Here is a 26,264-nt window from a genome sequence, read left to right on the forward strand (position 1 = left end):
TCCCAGCTCTGTGGGAAAAGCCCCGTGGCACTGGGCAGGTCCTGGCAGATCACTGGGCTCTGGGGTTTGGAAACAGGGCAGGGCTCTGCAAGTCCTGGCCAGGGCAGTGTTGGAGCTGTTGGAGGAGGGATGTGTGGCTGGGGTTCCTGGCACAGTTTCCAGGCACATGGGAAGAAGCAATTCCTGGCTGACAACAGATCTGTGATAATAATGTGTGATTTGGGAGGGTTTATTACACCCATCAGTGCCCCTGAACCCTCCCAGTGACACAGGGCTGGGGTGATTAAAACCTGCTCTCAAGAAAGAACACGGCCTGTGCCATCCCTGCAGAGCTGTGGGATCCATCTCATCTTTGTGAGAGCAGGAGGGAAGACAAGCTCAGAGGTGTTGCTGGCTGGAGTGGGATTTCTGATCCTGCTGGGAATCATCTGAACCTCGTGCCACTGTGCCTGAGAGCTGAACTCCAAAAGGAATGTGCTGGGGCTGGAATTAGTTGAGGTCTTGATGGAAAAATTTCTGCAAGGATGTGGCTTCTTCCAGGGCTATATCCTCAGAGTCAGCTTGTTGGGGAAGGAGGTGCCTGGATCTGCCTGGTTTGGGATGGTTTTTAAGGCTTCATCCTCCCTCCCAGCTCCCTTGATGCATCCCTGCCCTTTAACAGCAAACCCTTGGATTTATTGCCTTGTGCTTTGAAGCGAGAGACCTTGACTGTGGGTTGCCCTGGGAGATCCAGCCCTGGCACAGCTCTGCATTCCCTCCCTACCCTCCCCAGCCAGCTCATCTCCACCAGCACTACCTCCAAGGTCATCCAGGGAGGGGTTAAAATGCCCAAACACCCAAAACATCCCTCAAGACAGCCCCAGGGGATTGTTTGCTATGAGGGCTGTGCTGTGTGAGGGAGATAAATAAATTCTGCACTTTGTTCTGCAGTTTATAAAAGATTCATGGTGAGGCAGCCGACTAAAAAAAGCCTCTTGTGTTGTCTCTTCTGGTTTAGTTACCTAAATGACTTGGATAGAATATCCCAGCCGACCTACATTCCGACTCAGCAGGATGTGCTGCGGACCAGAGTGAAAACTACAGGAATCGTGGAGACTCACTTCACCTTCAAGGACCTGTATTTCAAGTGAGTGAAGGGCTCTGCCCGTGCCCTGCACTGGGGGCACATCCCACACTTGCTCCTGGTTTAACTGTCCTCCTTCCCTCCGTTATCCCTCTCACTGGAGAGACCAGTTTGACTTTGATTTGCCTTCTGTTCTTTTCAGCTGCTTTTATGTTGGAATCGCAGACACAGGTACTGACTGCTCGTTTCCAGGATCCAATCCCAAAAATAATACTAAAAGGACACTGACTGGAGTTTGAGTTTGAGTTTAACCCTTTCCTCGGAGCAGAGGAACCGAGCTGTGTCCGTAGCCAGGCTGTGGCTCCGGGATGCATGGTGTGCTCCATGTGTTCCTCTGGGAATTGCCAGCCTGTGCCTGGTACTGCAGGGGCTGGGACTTCCCTGTCCCCTCTGCTGATCCAGTCCCTGCCAGGCTGTGGATCCAGCCTGCTCCTGGCAGTGTCCCTTTACATGTCACTAACGAGCTTCCTCTAACCTCAGAGCGGCTCCCGACGCCTCCGTAGGCTGAGGCTGCATCCCTCCTCCCTCACCTGGATCCCTGTAGCTCTCCTTCCTGCTGCTTAGGAATTCCTTGCTTCAGATCCCACCTGTGCTCCTGACAAACAGCTGGAGCCCCACAGCATTCCTGTGCTGGAGGGTGTAGGACAGTGCAGTGCCTGTGGCTCACCCCCTTCCCTCTGTCTGTGCCAGTGGTTTGGAGTCTTTCCTGCTCACATTCCTAAAAATCGTGTGTTGGCTTATTTACAAATGGGCTGTGAAACACTTGGGTGGAGTTGCAGCAAAATCCATGTGGTGCTTCTAAAATCCAAGGGTTTTAACAGGATCCCAGGTTGGTTTGGATTGGATGGGACCTTAAATCCCATTCAGTCCCACCCCCCTGCCATGGGCAGGGACACCTTCAACTATCCCAGGTGGCTCCACAACCTGTCCAACCTGGCCTCAGTCACTTCCAGGGATGGGGCAGCCCCAGCTGCTCTGGGCACCCTGTGCCAGGGCCTCCCCACCCTGACAGGGAAGGATTTATTCCCAATATCCCATCTAACCCTGCCCTCGGGCAGTGAGAAGCCATTCAACTTGTTCTGTCCCTCCAGGCCCTTGTCCAAAATCTCTCTCCAGCTCTCATGGAGCCCCTTTAGGCACTGGAAAGAACTCTCAGGTCTTTCTGGAGCCTTCTCCTTCCCAGCTGTCCTGGATCCAGAGCAGAGGGGCTCCAGTCCTTGGAGTGTCTCCGTGGTCTCCTCTGGAGAAGAAAACTTTTGCACAGTTTTTGGGAGAACAGCATTTTGGCTTCCAAACTGTGCAATTTAAGAACATTTTAAACAAAAATGCCAAAATACTCAGCATCATCAATTTATTTATGCAGCTTCTGGTCCATCCAGGGAATAACTTGTCTTCCCGTGGTGATGGATCAGGATTAGCATCTCCAGTGTGTTCTTTAATCATCTCCACCCTCCTTCCTGATCCTGCCTAGAGCCATTGATCATGTGCAGGGCCCCAGACACACGAGGTGCTGTCCCAGAGGGATTTGCTCCACAAAGGGAAGCATTAATCCATCAGAAACCCTGGTGCTGCCAGCTCTGCCATGATACTCCATCTCAGACATTAATAATGGGTTGGGGAAGCCGCAGTGACTGGAATGGGGATGAGCTGAGCTGTCAGGGATGCTCTTCCTTCAGGAATCTCTCTGTGCTAATGGCAAATGATTCAAGCCATGGAAATATCCTGGATTCTCGCAGAGATTTCCATCTTTCCTTTGAGACCAGAGGGTTAAATAGAAGGTGGGAGATAGTTTGGGATCATTAAATCCCCCCCTGAACAGCTCCTTGTCTGCTCTGGGAACAAATCAATATCTATGACTTAATAACTCAGATATTAACTTGATTTAATTAAATCCCAATCCTGGGCTCTCATCAAAATATTTGGATGAGCAGGGGGGCTGGAACTACCTGTGACACAAATTCCTATTTAATTAGAAATTAATTCAATTTATACAGAAATTCCATAAGCAACTGCTCAGCCTTTAACCTCCAGTACCTCAGATTATTTTTAATAAATGAAATTATTTCTTAACCCCCTTCATCTCCTCCTGGGTCCCAGCAGGAGTTTGCAGGTGGTGTGTTCCCAATAATCCATTCCCCTGGAGGTGCTGTGAGAAAGTGTTTGGAGTCCAGTCAAGCAAATGAGTTGTTGCTAAGGAAGTAGGAAAGAGAACAAAATCACCAGAGCTCTGGATGGTGACTTCCAGTTCTTCCTGCTGAAAACCAGACCATGGAATGGTTTGGCTTGGAAGGGATATGAAATCTCATCCAGGGACAGCTGGAACCAGACAGGCAGGGACACTTTCCACTAGCCCAGTTTGCTGCAAGCTCTATCCACCCTAGCTTGAAAGAAAATAGAGAATGCTGATTTAAAATGCCCTCTCCCAAGAAGGGAATTTTAAAACCCCCTCTCCTGAGGGAAGCTCCCAAAACCCTGCGTGTTCCCAACCCCTGCTCATCCTTGGGAGCACCATGGGGGCCGGGCAGGAGGGCTGTGCCCAGCTGCTGAGCCGCCTCTCCTGCCTCTGCCAGGATGTTCGACGTGGGCGGGCAGCGCTCGGAGCGCAAGAAGTGGATCCACTGCTTCGAGGGGGTGACAGCCATCATCTTCTGCGTGGCCCTGAGTGACTACGACCTGGTGCTGGCTGAGGACGAGGAGATGGTGCGTGTTGTGGGGTTTGTGGTTGCATGGAAGGGAGCTGGGAGCATCCTAGCTCCATCCTGCACCAGGCTGGAATGTTCCTGGTGTACTCCTCCTGTTAAATTGTCTGAGAGCTGCAAGGATGAGCACTCTTGGGATAAGCCAGTGGAATCTTGCCCCACAAAGTGATAAATGCAACCCACCCATGAGGTTTTCCACCTTCCTGGTTGTTAGGAGGTGCCTGGAGTTGTTCTCATGCCTTGTTCTCTACATGTGAGTCACTCCAGGAAGGAACAGGAGGAGATAAACTGTCCCCCTGTGCTCTCCCTGGGGCAATGGCCGTGAGGATGTGGTGGTGACACCTTAATTTTGAGTCTGGCCTGTGCAGCAGTGTAGGAGTGTGCTTTCTGTTGACAGAGTGGCAAAATTATCTTTTGTCTTTTTAAAAAGGAAAGAAGCTTAGAAGTTTCTCTTATCAATTAGGTGAAAAGCTACTTCATAAAACCTTAGAAACTTCACTCTAAACTTAAGGGTAGCTAATTAGATAAGAGCTAAAAAGTCTCACTTAGGCAATTTACTGGAAAAAAATGTGAACAAAGAAAGTAATTGCTTTTGTGAAGTGTTTTACCAAGAGCAAGATTTCTTGCACCTAACTCAGTTTTTTCTGTTTGTTATTTTGCCTTTTATTAAACCTTTTTGTTTCCAACACTGCATCAAAAGCCATCCTGCTGATTTTTATGCCTCCAAAAGTAGCTAAGCTATTTTAAGTGTATTATATTTCTCCGAAAGCTTATTAGACCTAACTCAAAAAAAAAAAAAAATACAGCAGGGCCTCTGTCCCCCGTCCCACCCTTCCCTAACGTCTCCCCCATTGGATTTCCTTTTCCAGAACCGGATGCATGAGAGTATGAAACTGTTTGACAGCATCTGTAACAACAAATGGTTCACAGACACCTCCATCATCCTCTTCCTGAACAAGAAAGACCTGTTTGAGGAGAAGATTAAGAAGAGCCCACTAACGATCTGCTACCCAGAGTACACAGGTAGGCTGGGATCACTGGGATCGTGGGATCATCTGTGTCACTGGGCCAGCAGTGAGTGAGTCAGAGCCTTGCACAACCCAAAATCAGTTACAAACTTTCCCCCCAATTCCTTCCCTGTGCTTCCTGGACGGTTCTGGCCTGTTCAGTTGGCTGGTAGCTTGTTTTCTTGGAAGAGCTGTGGTTGGGAAAAACCTTTGTCCTTCCCTGGAATAAAGTGTTGCGCTCCAACAAATCAAGGTCACTTCCCCGTTTCCACACCTAACTGGGACAATAATTCCGTTTAAATTCAATTTTAGAGGCTGTGGAATTTAACCACGTCTTGCTCTGGCTCCTGTCCATCCTGGAGTGTCTGTGTTCAGCGTGGATTGTTCCAGAACCCATCCCTGCTGTGGTTCCACACAGGTGGAAGGCTTTACCTGGGCACTGCTCAAGGCATTTACATGTTTAAAAAATCCTTCAAATCTCTTCAAACCTGTTGATTTCTGTGATTCCCAGAGAAGCTGTGGATTCCCTGTCCCTAGAAGTGCTTGAGGGTAGGCTTGAGGCTGGGCTGGACAGGGATTGGAGCAACCTGGTGTAGTGCAAGGTGTCCCTCTTCCTGGCAGGGGGTGGAACGAGATGGGATTGAAGGTCCCTTCCAGCCCATGACTCCCATGATTTGTTACTCTCTGTGGAGCCTGGCTGTCCCAGCACATAGCAATCCCTGGATCCCATGTCCAAGGTCAGTGCCCAGAGAATAGACTTCAGGTATCCCAGAAGGAGTTAATGGTGGATTTGGATTTGTAGCTGGATTAGGCAGATGGTTGCAAGCAGCTTAATATGGACTTAAAAGCTCCCGTGAGCCGGTGGGCAAAGCCAGGGATCTTCTCCTTTGCAGGCTCCAACACGTATGAGGAGGCAGCTGCCTACATCCAGTGCCAGTTTGAAGATCTGAACCGGAGGAAGGACACCAAGGAGATCTACACCCACTTCACCTGCGCCACCGACACCAAGAACGTCCAGTTCGTCTTCGACGCCGTCACCGACGTCATCATCAAGAACAACCTCAAGGAGTGTGGGCTCTACTGAGAGGTAAATGCAGCTCCGGGCGTCCCGCTGGGAACAGCTCTCCCTGCTCCCTTCTACATTCCTGGTTTCCTTCCCAGTGTTTCTGCCTGGTGAGCCCCGGCCTCTTGCTGCCTCGTGGGGACAGCGACGAGCATGAGCCAGGAGCAGAGAACATGTGGAATCCTGGAATTCTTTAGCACAATCTTCTGTCTTAGGGACCTTTTATTGCTGTGGGATGTGGAATTAGGGCACAGTGAAGCCACGTAGTGGGAGTAGATCCTCCTGGCATCGTTGGACGGCGTGATCTCCGGGATGTGCCGTGGATTCCAGCTGGATTCCAGACCTTGGATATGTAGCTTTCTCTCTTCCTTTGGTTAACAAGCCACCACTAGTCTGTTTTTAAGGTTATTTTTTTTTTCCATCGAGAAAACTATAACTTTACTAAACTTTATTTCTTTATTTGCAAACCTTGTTTTAAAAATAATAATAATTAAAAAAGCAACAAAAAAAATATCACTTAACTATGCACATGTGAGCAGATCCTGCAGAAAATATTCCTCTTAGCAGGAATTCCTTGTTTTTAACACTTGCTATGGCCAGGATTTAATATTTCTGCAGCTACTAAGGGATCCTTAGAGCTTCGGCTTTTTTTCCATGTGTGATTTGTTACCATTCTGCTCCCCCCAGGCTTTGGGAAAGGCTCCTGCAGCAGAAGGAGGGTTTAGGTTCTGTTGGGGGTTTCAGCCCAGTTTTATGCCAGTATGGGAAGGGATTTGTGCTCAGCATAATCCTAGCTCCGTGGGGAGAGGAGCTGAGCCCTCGCTGGGGGGAAAACTGCTGCTTCCCAGCTCCCAAACCACTGATTCCTGTGCATTTTTTGGGATGAAAACGGTGCGTTATTCTGTGCTGCCTTTCCCATGGCCCTCCCTGCCCAGCCCTGTCTTGAGCATGCCTTTACTTTGTCTGTGTGGTGCCAAATCCCCGTTTCCCTCTAGTGCCATCCCTAACCAGTCCTACATTCCTTTGCTGATCCATGATTGCATCCAGACTCCTCCCAGTTTGTCATGTGTACAGTTGGATCTGTTAGACTTGTTGGCAGTATTAAAATGGTGAGTAAAATTGTAGCCTTTTCTCCACTTTATTCTTCCCTTTTCCAGGAGTGTTCCCAGCTTTTCTGCTTTGCTGGAGAAGGAAAGGAAGAGCTTTGGTGGGACCTGGGTGGAATTATCTGGACAGGGAGGTTCCTTGTGCTTTATCATCCACCACTGGTGGTGTTGTGCTGCTCCCAAAGACTTGAGTTGTGCTGGCACAGTTGGAACATGCCAGGAATCCCATTGCCCATGGGATTATTGGCAGATGGATAATTACTGTTCATTTGTAGCCCAAATCTTAATGGCTGCTGTGACCCCCTTGGGAATTCTGCTCTGGGCACTTCTGCAGGATGGAAGTGGGACTGTTCTCAGAACACTTGCTTAGAAATCCAGGATAAATTCCTCAGGGAGGCTGGTGTGTGCTGGCAGGGGGAGCCCTGAGGGAGATTCCCTGTTCTGGAATCTTTTCCAAGCTGTCTGGAGCTGTGTCTGTTTGACAATTCCCTTCCAGCTATCCTACATGGGATAACTCATCCTTTAAACTCATCTAGGAGCTTCATCTCATCCAGGGGTGCTGGCCAGGAAGTTTTTGGCATGGTGACCCCCATCCCACCCCCCAGGAGCCCAGCAGTGGCCATAGGGTGATCCAGGTGAGATCCAGAGATCCATACACCCCAGAATGGATGCAAAGCAGGTGAAATATCCCTTGGTCCAAGCTCTGGGACACAGGAATGGAGCAAAGTGGAAGTGGGAGAAAGGAAGAACATCCACATCATGCGTATTCCTTTATTGTGTTTTCCTACAGTTAAATGAAGCTGGATGGGAGATCTCTGCAGGAAACAGGGAGAGGATGGATACAAGGCTCATCTATGGATTATTTACAAACAGACAGAGCAAATGCAGCTCTAAGTAGCAGAATGAAAATCTTTCAAGTAACCATTTCCTCTTTATCCAGCCTGTTGCTGGGCTGGAATTGGAATTCCCTTCCCCAGCCCCTGCTGCCTGAGAAATTTCCTCCATTTAGGGCCCAAAACAAACCCCTGATTTGTCCTGCCCAAGGGCTGAGGTTGGTTCCCAGGAAAGACTGAGGGGCTGAGGTTGGCTCCCAGGAGGACTTGGGGGTAACACAGCCTCCACCTTTCCCAGAAATTCCATCCTGGATTAATCCACCTTCAGTCAAGGGCAGGAATGGGCTGCAGAGGGACGGGCAAGGGGGCCATGTCTATCCTACCTCCCAAATTCCCTCAGTATTCCCATTCCTGCTGTGCTCTCTGGTGTCAAACCTCCTGTAAAACACTGAGAACAGGGGTTCTTCCTTGGAAAAAAAAAGAGGAAATGGCCATGAAAGGGAGCAGGAAGTTGAGCTTCAGCCCCTTCCAGGTTTGGGTTTGGAAGGAGGAGGATTTGGGCAGGTCATAGAAAAAGTGGGAGCGAGTGACATGTGGTGAGGGTTGGTTCTTCCTTTGGCTCTGCTCAGCAGAACGGTGAGATGGGAATGTTTTCTTCTTCTGGGAGGGAGGGAGAGAGAACAGAGAGTTAAACACACCCAGGAAAGGGCTTAGAGGAGCAATTTTATGGAAACAAGGGAAAAACTCAGGTGGGGTTCAGGGACATGTGTCACTTCATCCCTTTGCCTTCCTCTGTGGTGATGAGGATGGAGCATTCCCTCCCTCCCCACCTTCCAAGTGTCACCTTCTGGTGCCTCCTGCCTTCAGGGAACCTGCTTGAGGTTTTTTTGATTGCTTTGGTTTCTTTTTGTAGCTTTTTCCTGCTTTTTTGTTAATATTTAAGGATAAGGGAAGCACCAGAGGTTCCCTGAAAAGCAAAGTGCCAGAGCCAGTGACTGGGAGCTGCTTGGAAAGAGGGGAGAGAGGATGGAATTCCTGCTGCTGCTCAGAATTAGTGCAAGATTTAGGATGATAAACCCTAATTAGGGTGATAAACCCTAATTAAAGTTTTAGGATGAGCTAAAAGGCTGGGAGCAGCAGAGTGTGCCTTGGGATATTCCCATCCACTGGGGCTGGGCTGGAATCACAACAGGAGAGCAATAAAATTATTCCCTTTAGCTCAGGTGGAAGATTTGGGAATCTGTTTTCATCACTCCATGTGCAAGGGTGGGAATTGTCTGTCTGAGCCCACCCCACTGTGGGATGGGACTGAATCCCATGGGAGCTCAGCACAGGGATGTGACCATGTCCTGGGCTAATGGGACCCCAGACTTCCCCCTCCCCACTGCTCCCACTCCATCCTCCCCTACTCCTAGGATTTCCAGGACTTGATGGGCAAAACCAGGGGGACCTACATCCCACCACCCCACAAAGCAGGATGGAGCCAGCTCTGATCATCCTTATCCCCCTCCCAGCCCTTTTCTGGGGGATGGAGCCAGCTCTGATCATCCTCATCCCCAGCTCTTCTTTTTGGGATGGTGCTGACTCTGCTCATCCTTATTTCCAGCCCCTTCCCCAGCCTTTTACTGGGGGGGATGGAGCTGGCTCTGCTTTTCTTCATCCCCTTCTCTTTTCCCCAGCCCTTTTTTGGGGATTGAGCTGGTTCTGATCTGTATCCCCTACTCCAGCCCTTTCTTTTGGGGATGGAGCTGGTTCTGATGATCCCCCTCCTTTTCCTTCTTCCCCAGCCCTTTTTGGGGGATGGAGCCAACTCTGCTCTCTCTCATCCCTGTCCTTCTTTCCCAGCCCTTTATGGGAGGGATCCAGGTTTGATCATTTTCAAATCCCTCCCCTTCCCCAGCTTCTTTTTTTTTTTTTTTGTGATGGAGCCAACTCTGCTTTTCCTTCTCCCCTTCCTGAGCTTTTTCTGGAATGGAACCAACTCTGATCAGCCTTACCCCTTCCCCAGCCCTTTTTCTGGGATGGATCTGGCTCTGCTCTTCCTCACCTCCCTCTCCTTCCCCAGTTTTTTCAGGGATGGAGCCAACTCTGATCATTCTCATCCCAGTCCCCTTCCCCAGCCCCTTTTTCAGAGATCCAGCTCTGATCATCTTTATCCTCCTCCCCTTTCCTAGCCCTTTTTGGGATGGAGCCAATAGTGATCATCCTCCTCTTCATGCCCCTTCCTTTTCCCAGCCCTTTTTGGGATGGAGCTGGCTCTGCTCATCCTCCTCCCCTTCCCCAGCTCTTTTTCTAGGGTGGAGCCAGCTCTGCTCTACCTCATCCCCTTCCCCAGCCCTTTTTGGGATGGATCCAGCTCTCACCACCCTCCTGCCCTCTCCTGTACCTATTTTCTGGCCCCAGCCTCTCCCATACCTGCTGGTGCTCAGAAGAGGCCGCAGTCCTTGAGGTTCTCTTTGATGATCACGTCTGTGACGGCGTCGAAGACGAACTTGACGTTCTGTGTGTCTGTGGCACAGGTCATGTGGCTGTAGATCTCCTTCACGTCCTTCCGCATGTTGAGATCCAGGAACTGGGTCTTGATGTAATTCCCTGCGTCCTCAAATGTGTTTGGACCTGCAGAGGGGGGGAATGCTTCCAAGCTGCTCCCATGGGGGTGGGTGTTGGAGGAAAAGGGTGGAGTGCTGACCATGTGTGTAGCACAGAACTCCTTTTTACCCCATTTCTGTTCCTCCAAACACCTTCCTGAGGCCACATCCATCCTCTCCTCAGCTCCAGCCTCCCAGGATTTGACTCACCACCTGACAGAGCAGGATGGAGCTGCTTCTGCTCATCCTCATCCCCTTCCCCAGCCTTTTTTTGGGATAGAGCCAGTTCTCATCATCCTCATCTCCCTTCCCCAGCCCTATCACAACATATCCCAAAACAGAGTTGCTGCATCTTTGCTGGGACCACACAACTCCCCAGCCCCTGTTTTGGGGGGTCTCAAGGAGGAGGAGTAAGGCTGGGAAGGGTCTGGACTCACCATCATACTCTGGGAAGCAGATGCTGAGATGGACTTTCTTGATCTTTTCCTCAAAAAGGTCCTTCTTGTTGAGGAAAAGGATGATGGAGGTGGCGGCAAAGAACTTGTGGTTGCATATACTGTTGAATAGGTGCAGGGATTCATGCATCCGGTTCTGCAGGGAAGTGGATTGTCATGGATTAACACCCCCTTTGGGCCACTGTAGCCCACCCCCAAGCCCCCATTCCCAAGAAAAGAGCTTTTCCCTGTTTGCTACAGCAGCAGCTGGTCCTGCTGCCTGCCCAGTCTCCTGCCCACCTAAAATCACAGATAAATCCATGTGATGCTCAGGGTAGGGACTGGTTCCAGTCCCTCCTGGGATTGTCAGAAATGAAGAATTGTGGTGATTTCACTGAGCAAATTATCCATGGAAACCTTGCAGCCTGTGAGGATGCTCAGTGAGCATCATTCCAGTCATCACAGGGATGCTCGTGTTGGACTGTGGCTTCTGGCCATTATCCACAGCTTCAGGAAGGAGCTGGGAAAAGGAAAAGTCCAGTTTTAAAGCAGATGTTGAGTTCTTAGTTTGCTGCTGGGTGTCATCCTGAGGGGATGAGGATCCATCTAGGCAGAGCCAAGTCCAGTGGGGGAGTTTTCTTCATATAAGGGAGATCCTCCATCTTTGTGGGCAGCAGGTGGGTTTTCCAGGGATGGTTTTCTCTCATCCAGTCTCCCATCACAGCAGCTTTTCTGTATGCAGAGCACTGACTCTGCCCAAATCCTGCCCCGGCCTGCGCTGGGTGAGCATTCCAGGCTCTCCCAAGGGCTCCCATGGGAAGGATGTTCTCCTGCTGAGAACAGGCTGAGAAAAGGCTGCGAGCTCTTGCCCGGCCATGGCAGGGCCTAGGGATGGCAGATCCTGACCATGATTCAGCTTCAGAAGGTATTTGGATCCCAAGGAGTAGCCCGTGGGACCTGGAGGAGATGCCAGGAAGAAGCCACTCCTGCTCTTCTTGTCTACACCCCTTATCTCATTTCTTTAAAGAAAAACCCATTATGGAGCTTCCGTGTTCCTTCTGTCTGGATCTGTGCCCTCCAAGCTGCTTTCCCAGGACTCCGCTGGTGCATCCTTCACTGGACACACTTTGGATCACGTCCTTGTGCCCCCACACTGGGAGAGTGGGAGCTGCCCCTCCTTATCCCCTCTGCTCACCTTGAAGGGCACAGTGAGGCACGCAGTACCTCAGAATCAGATTTTCCTTCATCCCAGTCGGTTCCTGGCTCTTCCTGCCCTTCCCTTTAGCTTTGCTCCAGCTGATTGGCTGTGTGGCCATTCTCTGGTGGCTCTCAGGATCTGCTCAGGAGCACTTGGGCATTTCCACATAGGCAGACCCATGGATTCATGACCCAGAGGAAGTGCAAACACCTTTACCGGGTGCAACTGGGTGGGAACCAGCTCTATCCCGCATCTCCCACCTTTTCCTGGATCAACCAGAGCATCTGACAGTGCTGAGTGCTGTTCCTCCCTCCTCAGAGCCCCCTTGGAGCTCCCTGTTCCTCTCCCCCTTAGCTCCCCGTGCCTCCAGGACCGCAACCCACCACTTCATCGTCCTCCACCAGCACCATGTCATAGGCGCTCAGGGCCCCGCAGAAGATGATGCAGGTCACCCCCTCGAAGCAGTGGATCCACTTCTTCCGCTCTGAGCGCTGCCCTCCCACGTCGAACATCCTGGGGAGGGGACAAGGATGAGGGACACACACACCTGCTCCTGACACCTCCCATGCAATGGTTCCAGTGCCACATCCTCGGGGGACAGGAATCACTGTCTCTGGGAGGGCATTGGTGCTCCCTCGAGTGTCAGGGTCATCCCAAAATCCCTCCCCACCATCAGGGCTGGGGGGAATCATGGAGGAGTGATCACGGAGGTGGGGGAGGCTCCCACCCACCTGAAATTCAGGTCTTTGACAGAGAACTTGGTCTCGATGATCCCTGTGGTCTTCACTCGGGATCGCAACACATCCTGCTCATTGGGGAGGTAGTTGGGGGCTGTGATCCTGTCCAGCTGGTTCAGGTAACTGGGGGAACAGGAAGGGATGTGACCTGCTGCCCATGTTTCACCCTTTTTGGGGATGGTTGTGGGACTGAGCTCTGCCTTGGGACTCCAGGGCAGTGACATCCCTGGGGGAGCTCAGGGACATCAGGGGTGGTGGGGCTGCAGGTCAGCGGCACTTTTGGGATGGGGATGGCATTGGTGGGATGGACAATGACAGTGGGATGGAGGATGTAGGACAGCTCTGATGGATTGAGGATGGCAGTTCTGGGATGGGGGATAGCACTGGTGGGATGGGGAAGGGCACTGGTAGGATGGGGGGATGACACTGGTGGGATGGAGAGCAGTACTGATGGGATTGGGGAATGGTACTGGTGGGATGGATGGGTGACACTAGTGGGATGGAGGATGACACTGGTGGGATGAAGAATGGCAGATTCTGGGTACTTCCAGGAGCAGGGAGGAGATGGCCATGAGCTGTCAGGGGGTCCCCAGGCCGGTCCCTGTTGTGCCCGCCGCGTCCCCACTCACTACGCGGCTGAGTCGTTGAGCTGATACTCGGCAGCGCGGTCAAAACACGCCTGAACCCCCCCGTCCTTCCACAGCTTCTTGATGCAGGCCACCAGCTCGGGGGGCATCGTGCCCTCCTCGATGGAGTCAGCCAGGTTGAAGAGCAGCCGGCCTTCATCCTGTGAGAGGGACCTTCGTCACCAACCCTCCCGTGGCCCCTGTCCCCCGCAAAGTGTCCTCAGGACTGGGGGAACAACATGGGGCTGCTGTGGACCCTGGTTCTGGGGGCTGCCCTGGCCCCACGTCATGGGGTTTGGGGGGACAGGGACACCACCCGGACTGACCGCGCAGGAGGACTCGGCATAGTCAATGCCCAGCGTAGACATGGCGCGGATGATGGCCAGGATGGACTGCAGGATGTTCCCGTAGATAATGGACTTGAACTCCATGCACTCCTCCTCCGTGTAACCGTCCTGGTGGATGATCCTGGCAGGCACAGTGGCCTCAGCCCCGAGCCAGGACATCCCCTCTGGGGTGGGAATCACCACCCCACACTGGGAATCACAGGTGCCACCACCAGATGACATGGGGGGGTGACTGGGGATCCAGCCACCCCATGTCCAAGAGCTGGTGGCTCATGCTTGTGGCCTCCCCCTCCCCAGTCTGGCTCAGGCCATACTCACTTCATCTGCTTCACGATGGTGCTCTTCCCTGACTCTCCAGCCCCTGGAAAAGGGTGGGAGGGACGCCTTAGTGCCCATCAGGGCCTGTTGCCAAAGTGATGGGCCCCCCATGGGGACCAAAGCCACTGTCCCACACCATCCCCTGCCTAGACACCCAGCCTGGTCTTTTCCCACCACAGCCATCATCCCCACACTCCTGTCACCCCTTGCACCCTGTGTGGGACTACAGCTCGAGGACCCCGAGGGTGGGGAACCCCCTGGGCACAGATCCCCCAGGTCCCACACATCCCGCCCACCGTGGGCAGTGGCCGGCGATGCCTTTGGGGCCATAAGCGGCTTAGGGCAACACAGGAAGCTGATTAGAATTAGGGTGTTAATCGCCTTGACCCCAGCCCCCCCCCCACCTGGATAAGGCCCCAGTGCTGGCCCCTGCACCATGGAGTCACCCCCTGCCCTAGGAGTCACGTCCTAGCCCCATGGGGTGCAGAGGGACCCCCAAGGAACCATCTCCTCCTGCCTGGAACACACCAGCAGGTTTCGGGGTGCTGGTGGCAGAAGGTCCCCAGGTTCTCACTGGGGATGTGTCCTGGGTCCCACCAAGATGTGGCGCATCCTCGGTGGGACCCAGGGTCTTGGCCCCTTCCCCATCCCCCCACTGTCCCCTACATGCCTGCCGTCCCCCAGAGCCGATGCCACATCCAGCCCTTGCCAGGGATAACATCCTGGTGGCAGGACAACCTCTCCAGGCTGATGGTGGCTTGTCCAAGGGGTACCAGAGCCAGGCTAGGAGGAGCCCAGGGGGTCATGGGTTCCCTGTCCCCCTCCCCATCCCCACATCCCCTCAGCCTCAACGGAGTGGAAACAGGGACCTGTCCAGGGGACATCCCCTCCAGCCTTACCAAGCAGCAGTAACTTGACTGTCTTGGCCTCCTTATCCGCATCCTCCTGGAGCTTCTTCTCCAGCTCCTTGGACCTCTTGGCCATCTCCTTGTCCTCGGCACTGGCCCCGCTCCCCATGGCTGCGTCCTCCTCCTCCTCCAATAACTCCACAAGCTCCTCTAGGTCCCCAGGCTTTTCCAGCTCTTCAAGGAGATAGCACGCACACCTCGGGAACGAGGTGGGCACTGGGAGATGAACCAGAAATTCAAAAAAAGGCGAGCCAGGTACCCCACACCCTGATGTTGGGGTGCCCCAAGCTAGCAGCACTCTTCGGTGGGTCCTCGCTGCTGGCTGCCCCCCGCTCTCTCCCTTAATTCCCCATGGATAACCTGATTTTTTTTGACTGTGGGATTTGGGGACTTTTTATCTTGCCATGTGACCCAGGAAATCCAATTAGCCCAAGATGGCAAAGATTAGGGCTCAGGGAGAAAAAAAAAAGACGGAGCATCTCAGGGAGGTGGGCAGGGGGCTTTACATAAGGGGGACATCAGCGTGACACCCCCTGCCCGCGGTGTCTTGGGAAGTGAGGATCATTTTGGGGGTCCCTCCTGTCTGTGGGCTGTGACCCCACTTTTGGGGGGCATTGAGGATGGGATCAGCCCCTGCCTGCGTGTGTCCCCCACCCCTGGGTGCTCCAGAGCAGTGGCAGCGGACTGCGTGGTGACAGGGGGACAGGGTGGTGGCAGGGGGGTGATGGCGGGGGACTGTGGCACTGGGGGATTCCTCCTGCAGGGAAAAGGGAGCTAATTACCCCGGGGTGGGTAACGAGGCCCCCTAATCCTGCCCCGCTGGGTGCCGCCCTCCCGCTGCCTAAGCTCTTTAATGGGATCGTGGCTCAGCCTTCCTCCTCCTCCTCCTCTTCCCGGGCTCAGCACCCCCCTCGCAGCCCATCCCCCAGCCCAGCAGGTCCCCCCAAACCCTGGGGGACAGGTGGGTGCCTCCCCCTTTCTCCTGCGAGGCTGGCTTTAGGTGGGCACCGCAGGGGGAGACCCCGCCCCGGGGTGGGCTTTGGGACCCCCACAAGTCCTGCAGGTCCCCGATGTTTGGGTTTAAGGTGTCCTAAATCCCTGCACTTCACAGGGTCACTGGGGGCTCCATGTCCCCGCACCGGTGTCCCCACGTCCCACCGGGCACATATTCGCTGCCAGCTCCGTTGCTTGGGGACACTCTGTTCCCGCTGTCCCCGCGGACACAAAGCCCTTTCTGAGCCTCTAATGAACTCGGCGCTAATGAGGGGGGTCCAATTAAAATACCAGACACCACCCCCCCTCCCCGCGGTGCGCGGACAGTGCTGGGCAGGGGACATGACTCAGGCTGGGGGTCCCCACTGTCCCCCGTGGCTGTTGTGCCCTCCCAGCCCGGCACAGCGGTGGCCCTGGTGGGTGGTGTCACCTCGCTGTCTCCTCACCCCCTCGACAAGGGGTGGGGGGCACAGAGGGGGGTGGGTGACATTCCCTCCGCTCTAACAGCGGCTAAAAATACCCCCCCGCGCCGCTGGCAGCTTAGGGGACACTCGGGGCGCTCGGAGGGGACACAGCCCGACAGCCACCCGGAGCCACCCCGGCACCGGGAGCCCCGGCCCAGGTAGGGACACGCGGGGACCGAGGCAAGGGGCACAGGTGGCACCCCTGTGAGCTGGGGGACTTGGGGGGGCATCCTTGGGGACATTCCTGGGGGGGCTCAGGGCAGCCCCCGCAGGGTGTGAGCAGGGGGGTGCTGCAGGAGTGCGAGTCCTTCTTTTGGGGTGCGGTACGTATCTGGGCTGGGCTCAGATGTGTGGATGGAGGCGATGCCCCGTTTTGGGGGGTACTGGCTGATTTGGGAGGTGCCCGGTGCCTTTGGGGGTACAGTGTTTAACGGGGGGGGGGTGGTGACGGTCTGTGTTGGGGTGCAGCGTCAGCCCTGAGGAGGGGGATGCCCATCCCGGGGGTGACGGTGCCCGTTGGGGGGGCACACGGATTCCCACTGGGATGGGGCAGTCTCTGGATGGGGAAGAACGACACCCTGTCCTTTTGGGGAGCAATGCCTGTTGGGGGGTGGGCAGTGTCCATACTGGGGGGGCATAACGTCCACCTCGGGGGGAGGGGGGTTACTCTATTTTGGAAGCATCGCTGTCACTTTGGGGGGGTCCAGTCCCATCTCTCGCGGGGGTACGATGCCCGCTCGGGGGGAACGTTAGGGCTGAACCGGGGGGTAACGACTGTCCCCGAGGAGGGGCTTGGGGCTGTCCCGGGGGTCCCACAGAGGTACAGAGCCGGCGGGAGTGGCTGTCCCGGCTGTCCCGGGGAACACAGGGCTGTCCGGCCCGGGGGGGTTACACGTCTGTCCCGGGCTGTCACAGCTGACCCCACAGGGGCACAGGGCGCTCCTCCGGGGGTGTCACGTTTGTCAGGGGGGGTACAGGGCTGTCCGTGAGGAGGGTCACGGCTGGCCCGGGGCTGTCACAGCCCCGCTCCCCCGCAGCTCACAGCTCCATCCCGAGTCTTGCTCCCCCCCACCCTCCAGCGCCGCAGCCACCTCCTTCCTCCTCCTCCTCCTCCTCGCCACATCCTCCGCCCGCCCCATCCTCTTCCTCGTGCCGGTTTCCGGCCGGGCCCCGCCGGGGACTTTGGTCCATTCCCGGGTTCCTGCATCAATCATCAACCAGGGGAGGGAGCGGCCGCTGCGGCCCCGCCGCCGTAAGAGTCCCCCGGGCGCCCCCCGGATGCGGGGCGGGGGGGCGGACCCGGTTTAGGGGGGGCTCCGCGGGGGAGACCTCGGGCACGTGGGGGGCTGCTGGCACGGGGTGGCGGTGGCACTGGGTGGGCGAGGTGGCGCTTTGTGGTTGGCACCCGGCTGGCACTGTTGAGAGAGGGTCTCAGGGTGTCACTGGGGCTGTTCCCACACGTGGGTGGCACACGTGTGTTCTGGGTGGATGGCAAATGGTGGTGACACAGGGTGAGTGTGGTGACATCACCGGGGTGAGGTGGCACTTCGGGGTTGTCACCTGGCTGGTATTTCTGGGGCGTCTAGGGGCATTACGGGGGCTGCCCCTGGCTCTTGTGACCCACATTTGTCCTGGGTGGGTGGCACAGGGTGTCCTGCATGGTGGCACGAGGTGGGCGAGGTGGTGCCTTGGGGTTGTCATCTGTCTGGCACCCGCGTTGCGGGGGATCTCAGAGTGCCACCAGGGCCACCACCTGTCACATGTGGGCAGCACAGGATATATCCCGGGGGCACAGGGCACCCTGGGTCTCACTGTGCCCCAGATGAGACACCACCAGCACATCAGATGACACCAGTGCCATCCCTGCCCGGGGTGACACAGCCCAGCCCCCCCATTCCCATTGGGGTGATGCAGGGAGCAAATAGGGTGGAAGCTCCTGTTTGAGGGGACCTGGATCTTCCCCCAGGCTGTGCTGGGTGGAGGGGCTCTTACTGGTGGACCCAGTTTAACCAGTAGGACCTGATTTCCAGTGCCCCCCGGCAGGTGTGTGGTGGGTTGGGGTGTGCAGAGGAGGGTGTTGGCATTGGGGTGGCACTGGGCATCCCCCAGCCCGATGGCCCCAGTGCTGGTGGGAGCGGGGGGTGTGGGGCAATGGGGTGGGTTTGGAGGCCTGCCCCAAGTGTTGGGGTGTGCCCCCCTGTGCTGGGAAGGATGGGATGGGGGGGCAGTGAGGCAGCACTGGCAGGGACCCCAGTGTTGTGGCCCCCATGCCATGGGGGTCCTGCAGCCCAGCCCTGAGCCCTTCAGTCACTGTTGGCTTCTACAGCCCCCAGTGGAGCCAGCAGCCCTCCCAGTGCCCCAGGGGGATTAGAGAAGGGGGGCCCTCTTGCCCTTCAGCTGCCTCAGTTTCCCCATCATCCCCATTGGGAAGAGCATTCCAGTTCCATGGGGGGGGGGGGCTGTGGAGGGGCCGATTAACCCCTTCCTGCCCAGGTGGGGGTCCAGACCCCCAAGCTGATGTTGTCCCACTCCCTGCAGAGCTGCGGGGGGGGCCAGGGGCCCGACCCCTGCAGTCAGCCTGGTCCCTGCCCGGAACCCCCCATAGCCTGAAGCATTTCCCAGTGGATCTGCGCACGTCCATGGATGGCAAATACAAGGAGATTGCTGAGGTGGGTCTGGGGCACCGAGTTTGGCAGGTCTAGGAGGGTGAGCGTGTGTTGGGGGAGTGGGGGGGTCTCCCCTCGATCTTTCTTCCCCTCCTATCCTCCCCAAACCCTCCTTCATTCCCAGTTCTTCAGCTCTGAGTGTGGGCATCCCTGTGAGCCTTTCTCTCAAGGGTTGAGGTTCATGGCAGGGCTGAGGCTGCACCCAGCTCATGGCAGGTCTGCTCTGGGTACAACTCATGGCAGGGCTGCTCTGGGTACAGCTCAGGGTTGCTCTGGGCATAGCTCACAGCAGGGCTGCTCTGGGCTCAGCTCAGGGTATCTCTGGGCTCAGCTCAGGGTATTCTGGGCACAGCTCACAGCAAGGCTGCTCTGGGCACAGCTCAGGGCTGCTCTAGGCTCAGCTCAGGGTGCTCTGGGCACAGCTCAGGGTGCTCTGGGCACAGCTCAGGGTGCTCTGGGCACAGCTCAGGGTGCTCTGGGCCAGCTCAGGGCTGCTATAGGCTCAGCTCAGGGTGCTCTGGGCACAGCTCAGGGTGCTCTGGGCACAGCTCAGGGTGCTCTGGGCACAGCTCAGGCTGCTCTGGGCACAGCTCAGGGTGCTCTGGGCACAGCTCACGGCAGGGCTGCTCTGGCAGGAGCTGTTTTGCCGCTCGCTGGCCGAGAACGAGATGCGCACGGCTCCCTATGAGTTCCCCGAGGAGAGCCCCATCGAGCAGCTGGAGGAGCGGCGCCAGCGCCTGGAGCGCCAGATCAGCCAGGACGTCAAGTAAGCCTGGGGGGTTCCCCGGTATGTCCCGCCCCAAATCGCTGGAAGGGAGCCCTGCATGGGGCCAGGCCACCTCCCTGCCCCAAGAGGCTGTCTCTGTGCCAGCTCTGTGTGCCCTCTCCCGTGGGTGTCGCACTTGGTGTCCCCTTTGCAGTGAGTTTTTGGCTGGTTTCTGTCTGGTTTCTGTTGTTTTGGCATTAACGGGGTGTTTTCTCTCCCCGGCCCCCCCATTTCTCTCCCCCTCGTCCCCCCGGCTGTCCCCCCCCTCCACCGCCGCCTCCTTGTCCCCAGACTTGAGCCCGACATTTTGCTCAGAGCCAAACAGGACTTCCTGAAAATTGACAGTGCTGCGGACTTACAGTGAGTGTCCGGCTCGGTGTCACCGGCCGGGGCCACGGGGGGGATCGGGGACCCACCTGGCCCCGCTCTGACCCAGCACACCCAAGCATGGAGCCAAGAGGTCCCTCCCAGCCACTCTTACTGACACTGAATGCACCTGGGGAGGGGGGTTGGGTGAGCTGGGGGTCCCAGCTCTGCTGCTGGCAACAGGACCCCTGTCCTGGCCCTGTCTTCCCCTGGATGGGGGGTCTGACGCTGTGTGTCCCCCTCCCTCCTGTCTCCGCTTGGGAGCTGTCTCTGTCGTGAGTTTTTTTGTTCTTTGTGCCCTTCCTCCTCCCCCCACTTTTCATTGTGCTCATCAGGGCTGAGGGATGTGTTTTGGGAAGGGGGACAATGCCACCGCCAAAGAGGACACAGGTGGCACGGCTGCCACAACCTCGTGGTGGCATCCCTGGGGACAGCGTCGCCATCCTGCCACCCCAGGGCTGGACACAGTCCCTGGGGTGGGGCTCGTGCTGCCGTTGGCGTACATGGGAGTGGGGCAGACCTGTCATTGTCCCACTGGCCACGTCTGTCCCCACAGGCTCTTCAAGGAGCAGAACGACAGCCTGGTGGACCATGTCCCCAAGGAGCGGGAGGCACTGCTGGAGCGAGAATTCCAGCGGGTCACCATCTCTGGGGAGGAGAAATGTGGGGTGAGCCTCCCCCTGACCCCCCTGGAAACCAGGCAAGGGTCTCCAGGCTGCCAACCCCAGCTTGGGGGGTGGTTTTTTGTTTGGTGTCCCCTCTCCAGGTGCCCTTCACTGACCTGCTGGATGCGGCCAAGAGCGTGGTGAAGGCGCTGTTTGTGCGGGAGAAGTACATGGGACTGTCCCTCCAGAGCTTCTGCAAGACCACGGCCCGCTACCTGCAGGAGCTCTCCGAGAAGCCCCTGGAGACCCGCGGCTACGAGGAGGTGCCCGAGACCCCCGTGGCTGCCGGTGAGCACGCTGTGGGGGGGTCTCAGTGCTGAGCTGGGCTGCTGCAGGAGCTTTTGGGGTGATGTTGGGTGTCTCCTGACTGCAGATGCCCCCGTGCACCCCCCGTTTGCTGAGCAGCACCCCTATGAGATGTGGGATCCCCAGAACATGCCGGCGGACCTGGGCTTCGGGCTGAAGATGGTGGATGGTGTCGTGCATGTCTACACCAAGCAGGACATCACTGACAAGTGAGTTTTGTGAGGGGGAGGGTCCTACTCATTGGGGTGAGGAGTTTTTTGGAGAGGCTGTGTGACTCCCACATGTGTCCCCTGCCAGGAGCACGGAGCTGGACCTGCCATACCCCGACCTGCAGGAGTTTATCGCTGACATGAATTTCCTCATGGCTTTGATCATCAATGGGCCCATGTAAGGGGAAGGGTCCCATGGGAGGGTCCCACCCTGGGGGGGATCCCATGATGGGGGAGTGACAGGACCCCAGGGGCAGCCCCAAGAACATGGCAGTGACTCTGGGGACACGATGCTGGTGCAGCTCCCACATCCACCCTCACCTGTGACCAAGAGTCCATGTTCCCACATCTGTGGGGGCACCAGCCCTTTGGGGCTGGATGTTCTGCTTCCTCACCCCCAAACTGAGCTAGTCTTCCCTGTTTTGGGCAGCAAATCCTTCTGCTACCGCCGGCTGCAGTACCTGAGCAACAAGTTCCAGATGCATGTGCTGCTCAATGAGATGAAGGAGTTGGCAGCCCAGAAGAAGGTGCCTCACCGCGACTTCTACAACATCCGCAAGGTACCTGGGGATCCTGAGCTAGTCCCGGGTCCTGGGGGGTTCCTGGCTTGACTGGGGAGCTCTTGGAGGGTCTCAGGGCTGAGCATCACCTCCCTGGTGCAGGTGGACACCCACATCCATGCCTCGTCCTGCATGAACCAGAAGCATCTCTTGCGCTTCATCAAGCGGGCAATGAAGAAGCACCTGGATGAAATTGTCCATGTGGAGAAGGGGAAGGAGCAGACACTCAAGGAGGTGTTTGAGACGATGAACCTCACAGCCTACGACCTGAGCGTGGACACCCTGGATGTCCATGCGGTATGGGAGGCTCCCAAACCCTGGGGATGAGCAGAGCCCCCAGCCCATCCTTGGCTGGGAGGCAGGATCTTCTCCAGAGGATTTTCCCGGGGCACAGGGGGTTGGTGGGGGTTGGGGTGGGTGATGAGGACTCTCAGTCACACCTGTCCCACGATCAGGACCGGAACACCTTCCACCGCTTTGACAAGTTCAACGCCAAGTACAACCCCATCGGGGAGTCCATCCTGCGGGAGATCTTCATCAAGACAGACAACCGTGTCTCGGGGAAGTACTTTGCCCACATCATCAAGGTGCGCCACCTCCCCTCCTCGTGGTGGCGGTGCAACCCCTGTCCCCTTCCTGGTGGCCCAGCAGTGACAGTTGTCACTTTTCCCTTCCCATCAGGAGGTGATGGCAGACCTGGAGGAGAGCAAGTACCAGAACGCGGAGCTGCGTCTGTCGATCTACGGCCGCTCCCGGGATGAGTGGGACAAGCTGGCCCGCTGGGCCGTCAGCCACCGCGTCCACTCCAACAACGTCCGCTGGCTCGTGCAGGTGCCCCGGCTCTTGTGAGTAAAGGGGGTGCAGGACCCCTCAGTTGGGTGGGGAGGGGAGAAAGCCACCTCTGAGTTGGGTCCATTCCCTGCAGTGACATCTACCGAACGAAGAAGCAGCTGGCCAACTTCCAGGAGATGCTGGAGAATATCTTCCTGCCACTCTACGAGGCCACGATCCACCCTGCCCAGCACCCAGAGCTGCACCTCTTTCTGGAGCACGTGAGTGCTGCATCCTGCTCCTGGGGACACCCCAGCCCAAACCCAGCTGGAGCGAGGGGTGGCATCCCACCCTGGGGCTGTCTCTCCTGCAGGTGGATGGCTTTGACAGTGTGGATGATGAATCCAAACCAGAGCATCACATCTTCAACCTGGATAGCCCTTTGCCAGGCAACTGGGTGGAGGAGGACAACCCCCCCTACTCCTACTACCTGTACTACATGTATGCCAACATGACAGTGCTCAACCACCTCCGGCGGTAAGGACATGGGACATCCCCAGTTCCCCCATGCCTGGCCTGGAACCCGCACCCCTCAGGAGGTTCTGGGGAGGTCGGAGGGTGATGCTGACAGTCAAACACCCCTTGCAGGAAGAGGGGCTTCCACACTTTCGTCCTGCGCCCGCACTGTGGTGAGGCTGGTCCCATCCACCACCTCGTGTCGGGGTTCATGGTCTCAGAGAACATCTCCCACGGGTTGTTGCTGCGGAAAGTGAGTGGGGACGGGGTGCCTGGGGGGGCTGGGGGTGTGTTAGGACCCCCCCCTTACCCTGCTGTGCCCCACAGGCCCCTGTGCTGCAGTACCTGTACTACCTGGCACAGATTGGCATCGCCATGTCCCCGCTGAGCAACAACAGCCTCTTCCTGAGCTACCACCGCAACCCCCTGCCCGAGTACCTCTCGCGGGGGCTCATGGTCTCCCTCTCCACCGATGATCCCCTGCAGTTCCACTTCACCAAGGTGAGCATGTGGAGGGGACACCAGGCAGTGACCCCCAGGAGGGGCTGTGGGGTGGGCACGGGCTGGGTGATGGGATGAGGCCAGTAGTGGGGTGGGGTTGGTGGTGAGGTGGGGCCACTGGCAGCACTGATGGATTCTGGAGGGTGCTGGTGGTGTAGAGGGGATGGGAGGAGGTGGGGACCCCCGTCCTGCCTGAGGGGTCTGTGTGGCGGGGGCTGAGGGGTGTCTGTCCCCAGGAGCCGCTGATGGAGGAGTACAGCATCGCCACCCAGGTGTGGAAGCTCAGCTCCTGCGACATGTGTGAGCTGGCCCGCAACAGCGTCCTTATGAGCGGCTTCTCCCACAAGGTGAGGCCATTCCCTCATTCCCAATTCTGCAGTTTGCCTATTCCTAATTCCCATTTGCCCCCATTTCCCCATTCCCCAATTCCCCCATTTGCCCAACCCCCTTCCCAATTCCCATTTGCCTCCATTCCCATCCCTAATGCCATTCACACCCAGTTGCCCATACCCAATTCCCATTCACACCCAGTTCCCCCATTCCCAATTCCCATTCACTCCCATTCTCCCATTCCCACTTCCCATTCACTCCCAGTTGCCCATTCCCCCATTCCCAAATTCCCATTCACTCCCAGTTCACCCATTCCCAATTTCCATCCACACCCAGTTCTCCCATTCCCACTTCCCATTCACTCCCAGTTGCCCATTCCCCCATTCCCAAATTCCCATTCACTCCCAGTTCCCCCACTGCCATTTGCCCATTCCCATTCCCCCTCCACGTGCACTGGGAGCGCTGGGGCAGCCACGGGGCCCTGTCCCACCCCCCCAGGTGAAGAGCTACTGGCTGGGTCCCAACTACCTGAAGGAGGGTCCGGAGGGGAACGACATCCGCCGCACCAACGTTCCCGACATCCGCGTCAGCTACCGCTTCGAGACGCTGTGCCAGGAGCTGACGCTCATCACGCAGGCGGTGCAGAGCGCCGAGCTGGAGCCCATCCAGGAGGAGGACGTGCTCACCATCTCCCTCGGCACCCACTGACCCCCCGAGCCCCCCAGGGCTCCGCCGCCGTCTCCCCACCCGCTGCCTCCTGCCCGGGCAAGGGGCTGCTCCTGCTGCTGTCCTGGTGCCGCTGCAGGGCACGGAGTTTGTTGAGTCCTCTCCGTTTCATCTTGGTTTGGTCATTTTATGAGTGGGTTTTTTTGTCTTTTTCTGTTGTTTTTAACTGGTGTCTCCTTGCTGGCTTGGGCCCTGCTGGGCTTGAAGGCACGAGGAGGTGACACAGGGGAGGGCACAGCCAGGGGGTCGTGGATTTACATCCCAAGCTGAGGGTGCAGTGACAAGTCGGGGGTCCTGGGTGCTGCTGTGGTGACAGTGTGGGAGTCCCAGCCCAGCCCCACCTGGGTCCTGATGCTCTTTAACCCCGGTGCCCTCTCAGCCTGCTCTTCCACCCCGTGGGGACAACCAGAGGAACCCAGACCTGAGGTCTCTGGTGTCGGTGGGGACACAGTGACCCAGAGGACGGGGGGATGGTGCCTGGTGGGGGATGCTCCCTCCTCATCACCACAGGGAGGAAGGCAAGGGGTGGGATGGGGAATGTTTCATCCTCACCACCTCAGGGATGAAGGGGAAGGGGTCCAGGTGACGTGTGTCCCTGTCCCCAACACTCCCAGGAGGTGTTTGTGGCCTAGATGGGGCTGGACCAGGCTTCTCCCATCCCGGTGGGGCATCACCCCCTGTATCCCTGCAGTCTCCCATCCCGGTGCTGCTCATCTGCATCTGGAGCCAGCATTCCTGGGAAAACCTAATGGCGACTATAAAAACAACAAAGTTTTGAGGAAAAAAACCTAACCGAGCATGAAAAATAAAAGTATTTAAGTAAAACACTGGAGTTGAAGTGAGGGGAGGGAGGGAGCGCAGCCCCGGAGGGAAACTGAGGCACAGAAGGGGTTTGTGTCCCCTCACGCCTTGGGTTTGGGGGTCCCCAAGGTGCTGTGGGAGGGTCAGGGGCGGATTCCGAGCGGCGGTGGCAGTTCCAGCGCTGGCAGGACGCCCTGGCACCCTGCCTGCAGCCGCTGACGCCAGGGGGAGGGGACAGGGGAGGGTCCTGTTCCGGTCCGTCCCGCTCCGTCCTGCTCCGTCCCGGTCCGTCCCGGTCCGTGTTCTCGCAGAGCCTCAGCAGCTGTCACCATGGTGGTCACACTGGGGTACTGGGACATCCGTGGGGTGAGTGGCACCGAGGGGTGACAGTGGCACGCTGGGGACGGGGGTGGGCACGGGGATGAGGGTGCTGGGGGTCCCAGAGCAATGTGGGGGTGCTGGGGGTCTCGCAGAGCCTCAGCAGCTGTCACCATGGTGGTCACACTGGGGTACTGGGACATCCGTGGGGTGAGTGGCACCGAGGGGTGACAGTGGCACGCTGGGGACGGGGGTGGGCACGGGGATGAGGGTGCTGGGGGTCCCAGAGCAATGTGGGGGTGCTGGGGGTCTCAGGGTG

At 56.9% G+C, this 26,264-nt stretch overlaps 3 protein-coding genes across 4 annotated transcripts in view; 2 read left to right on the forward strand and 1 right to left on the reverse strand.

Moving 5' to 3' along the window:
• The window catches only part of GNAI3 (G protein subunit alpha i3), a 29,603-nt gene extending 22,592 nt beyond the window's left edge, over positions 1-7,011 (forward strand). The window contains exons 5-9 of one of the 2 annotated variants that reach the window (XM_041489646.1): positions 998-1,126; positions 3,694-3,823; positions 4,692-4,845; positions 5,723-5,916; positions 5,991-7,011. In XM_041489646.1, coding sequence (XP_041345580.1) covers positions 998-1,126; positions 3,694-3,823; positions 4,692-4,845; positions 5,723-5,913 — 604 coding nt within the window. In that variant the 3' untranslated portion in view covers positions 5,914-5,916; positions 5,991-7,011. The remainder of the gene's footprint in view (positions 1-997; positions 1,127-3,693; positions 3,824-4,691; positions 4,846-5,722; positions 5,917-5,990) is intronic. The other variant, XM_041489647.1, reaches the window with a different exon arrangement.
• On the reverse strand, positions 6,301-15,598 carry GNAT2 (G protein subunit alpha transducin 2). The gene is made up of 9 exons (XM_041489648.1): positions 14,979-15,598; positions 14,080-14,122; positions 13,741-13,882; positions 13,418-13,575; positions 12,783-12,911; positions 12,435-12,564; positions 10,857-11,010; positions 10,247-10,447; positions 6,301-8,491 (listed from the first exon to the last, which is right to left on the reverse strand). The coding sequence occupies exons 1-8, from the start codon at positions 15,094-15,096 to the stop codon at positions 10,257-10,259; spliced, it is 1,065 nt and encodes a 354-aa protein (XP_041345582.1). The 5' UTR covers positions 15,097-15,598; the 3' UTR covers positions 6,301-8,491; positions 10,247-10,256.
• Positions 15,599-16,307: 709 nt separating this feature from the next.
• AMPD2 (adenosine monophosphate deaminase 2) lies at positions 16,308-25,651 on the forward strand. Its single transcript, XM_041489645.1, has 18 exons — positions 16,308-16,602; positions 18,983-19,113; positions 19,746-19,876; positions 20,168-20,236; positions 20,799-20,910; positions 21,009-21,195; positions 21,281-21,422; positions 21,511-21,600; positions 21,853-21,982; positions 22,085-22,279; positions 22,438-22,569; positions 22,664-22,827; positions 22,908-23,034; positions 23,127-23,290; positions 23,402-23,522; positions 23,597-23,770; positions 24,007-24,117; positions 24,599-25,651. The coding sequence occupies exons 2-18, from the start codon at positions 19,084-19,086 to the stop codon at positions 24,806-24,808; spliced, it is 2,289 nt and encodes a 762-aa protein (XP_041345579.1). The 5' UTR covers positions 16,308-16,602; positions 18,983-19,083; the 3' UTR covers positions 24,809-25,651.
• Positions 25,652-26,264: the final 613 nt, after the last annotated feature.

The sequence above is a fragment of the Pyrgilauda ruficollis genome, unplaced genomic scaffold, assembly GCF_017590135.1.
Source record: "Pyrgilauda ruficollis isolate IOZ18807 unplaced genomic scaffold, ASM1759013v1 scaffold95, whole genome shotgun sequence".
In the NCBI taxonomy this organism is placed as follows: Eukaryota; Metazoa; Chordata; class Aves; order Passeriformes; family Passeridae; genus Pyrgilauda; species Pyrgilauda ruficollis.

Bases quoted from the DNA above. Each gene is read 5' to 3' on its own strand.
- GNAT2 (XM_041489648.1), bottom strand. From the start codon at position 15,096: ATGGGGAGCGGGGCCAGTGCCGAGGACAAGGAGATGGCCAAGAGGTCC. The intron at 13,883-14,079 runs GTGAGTATGGCC...TGTGCCTGCCAG, and splicing joins ACCATCGTGAAGCAGATGAA to GATCATCCACCAGGACGGTT. The intron at 10,448-10,856 runs GTGAGTCCAGAC...CCCCCTCTGCAG, and splicing joins CTGCTTCCCAGAGTATGATG to GTCCAAACACATTTGAGGAC.
- AMPD2 (XM_041489645.1), top strand. From the start codon at position 19,084: ATGGATGGCAAATACAAGGAGATTGCTGAG. The intron at 20,911-21,008 runs GTGAGCCTCCCC...TCCCCTCTCCAG, and splicing joins CTGGGGAGGAGAAATGTGGG to GTGCCCTTCACTGACCTGCT. The intron at 21,983-22,084 runs GTACCTGGGGAT...TCCCTGGTGCAG, and splicing joins ACTTCTACAACATCCGCAAG to GTGGACACCCACATCCATGC.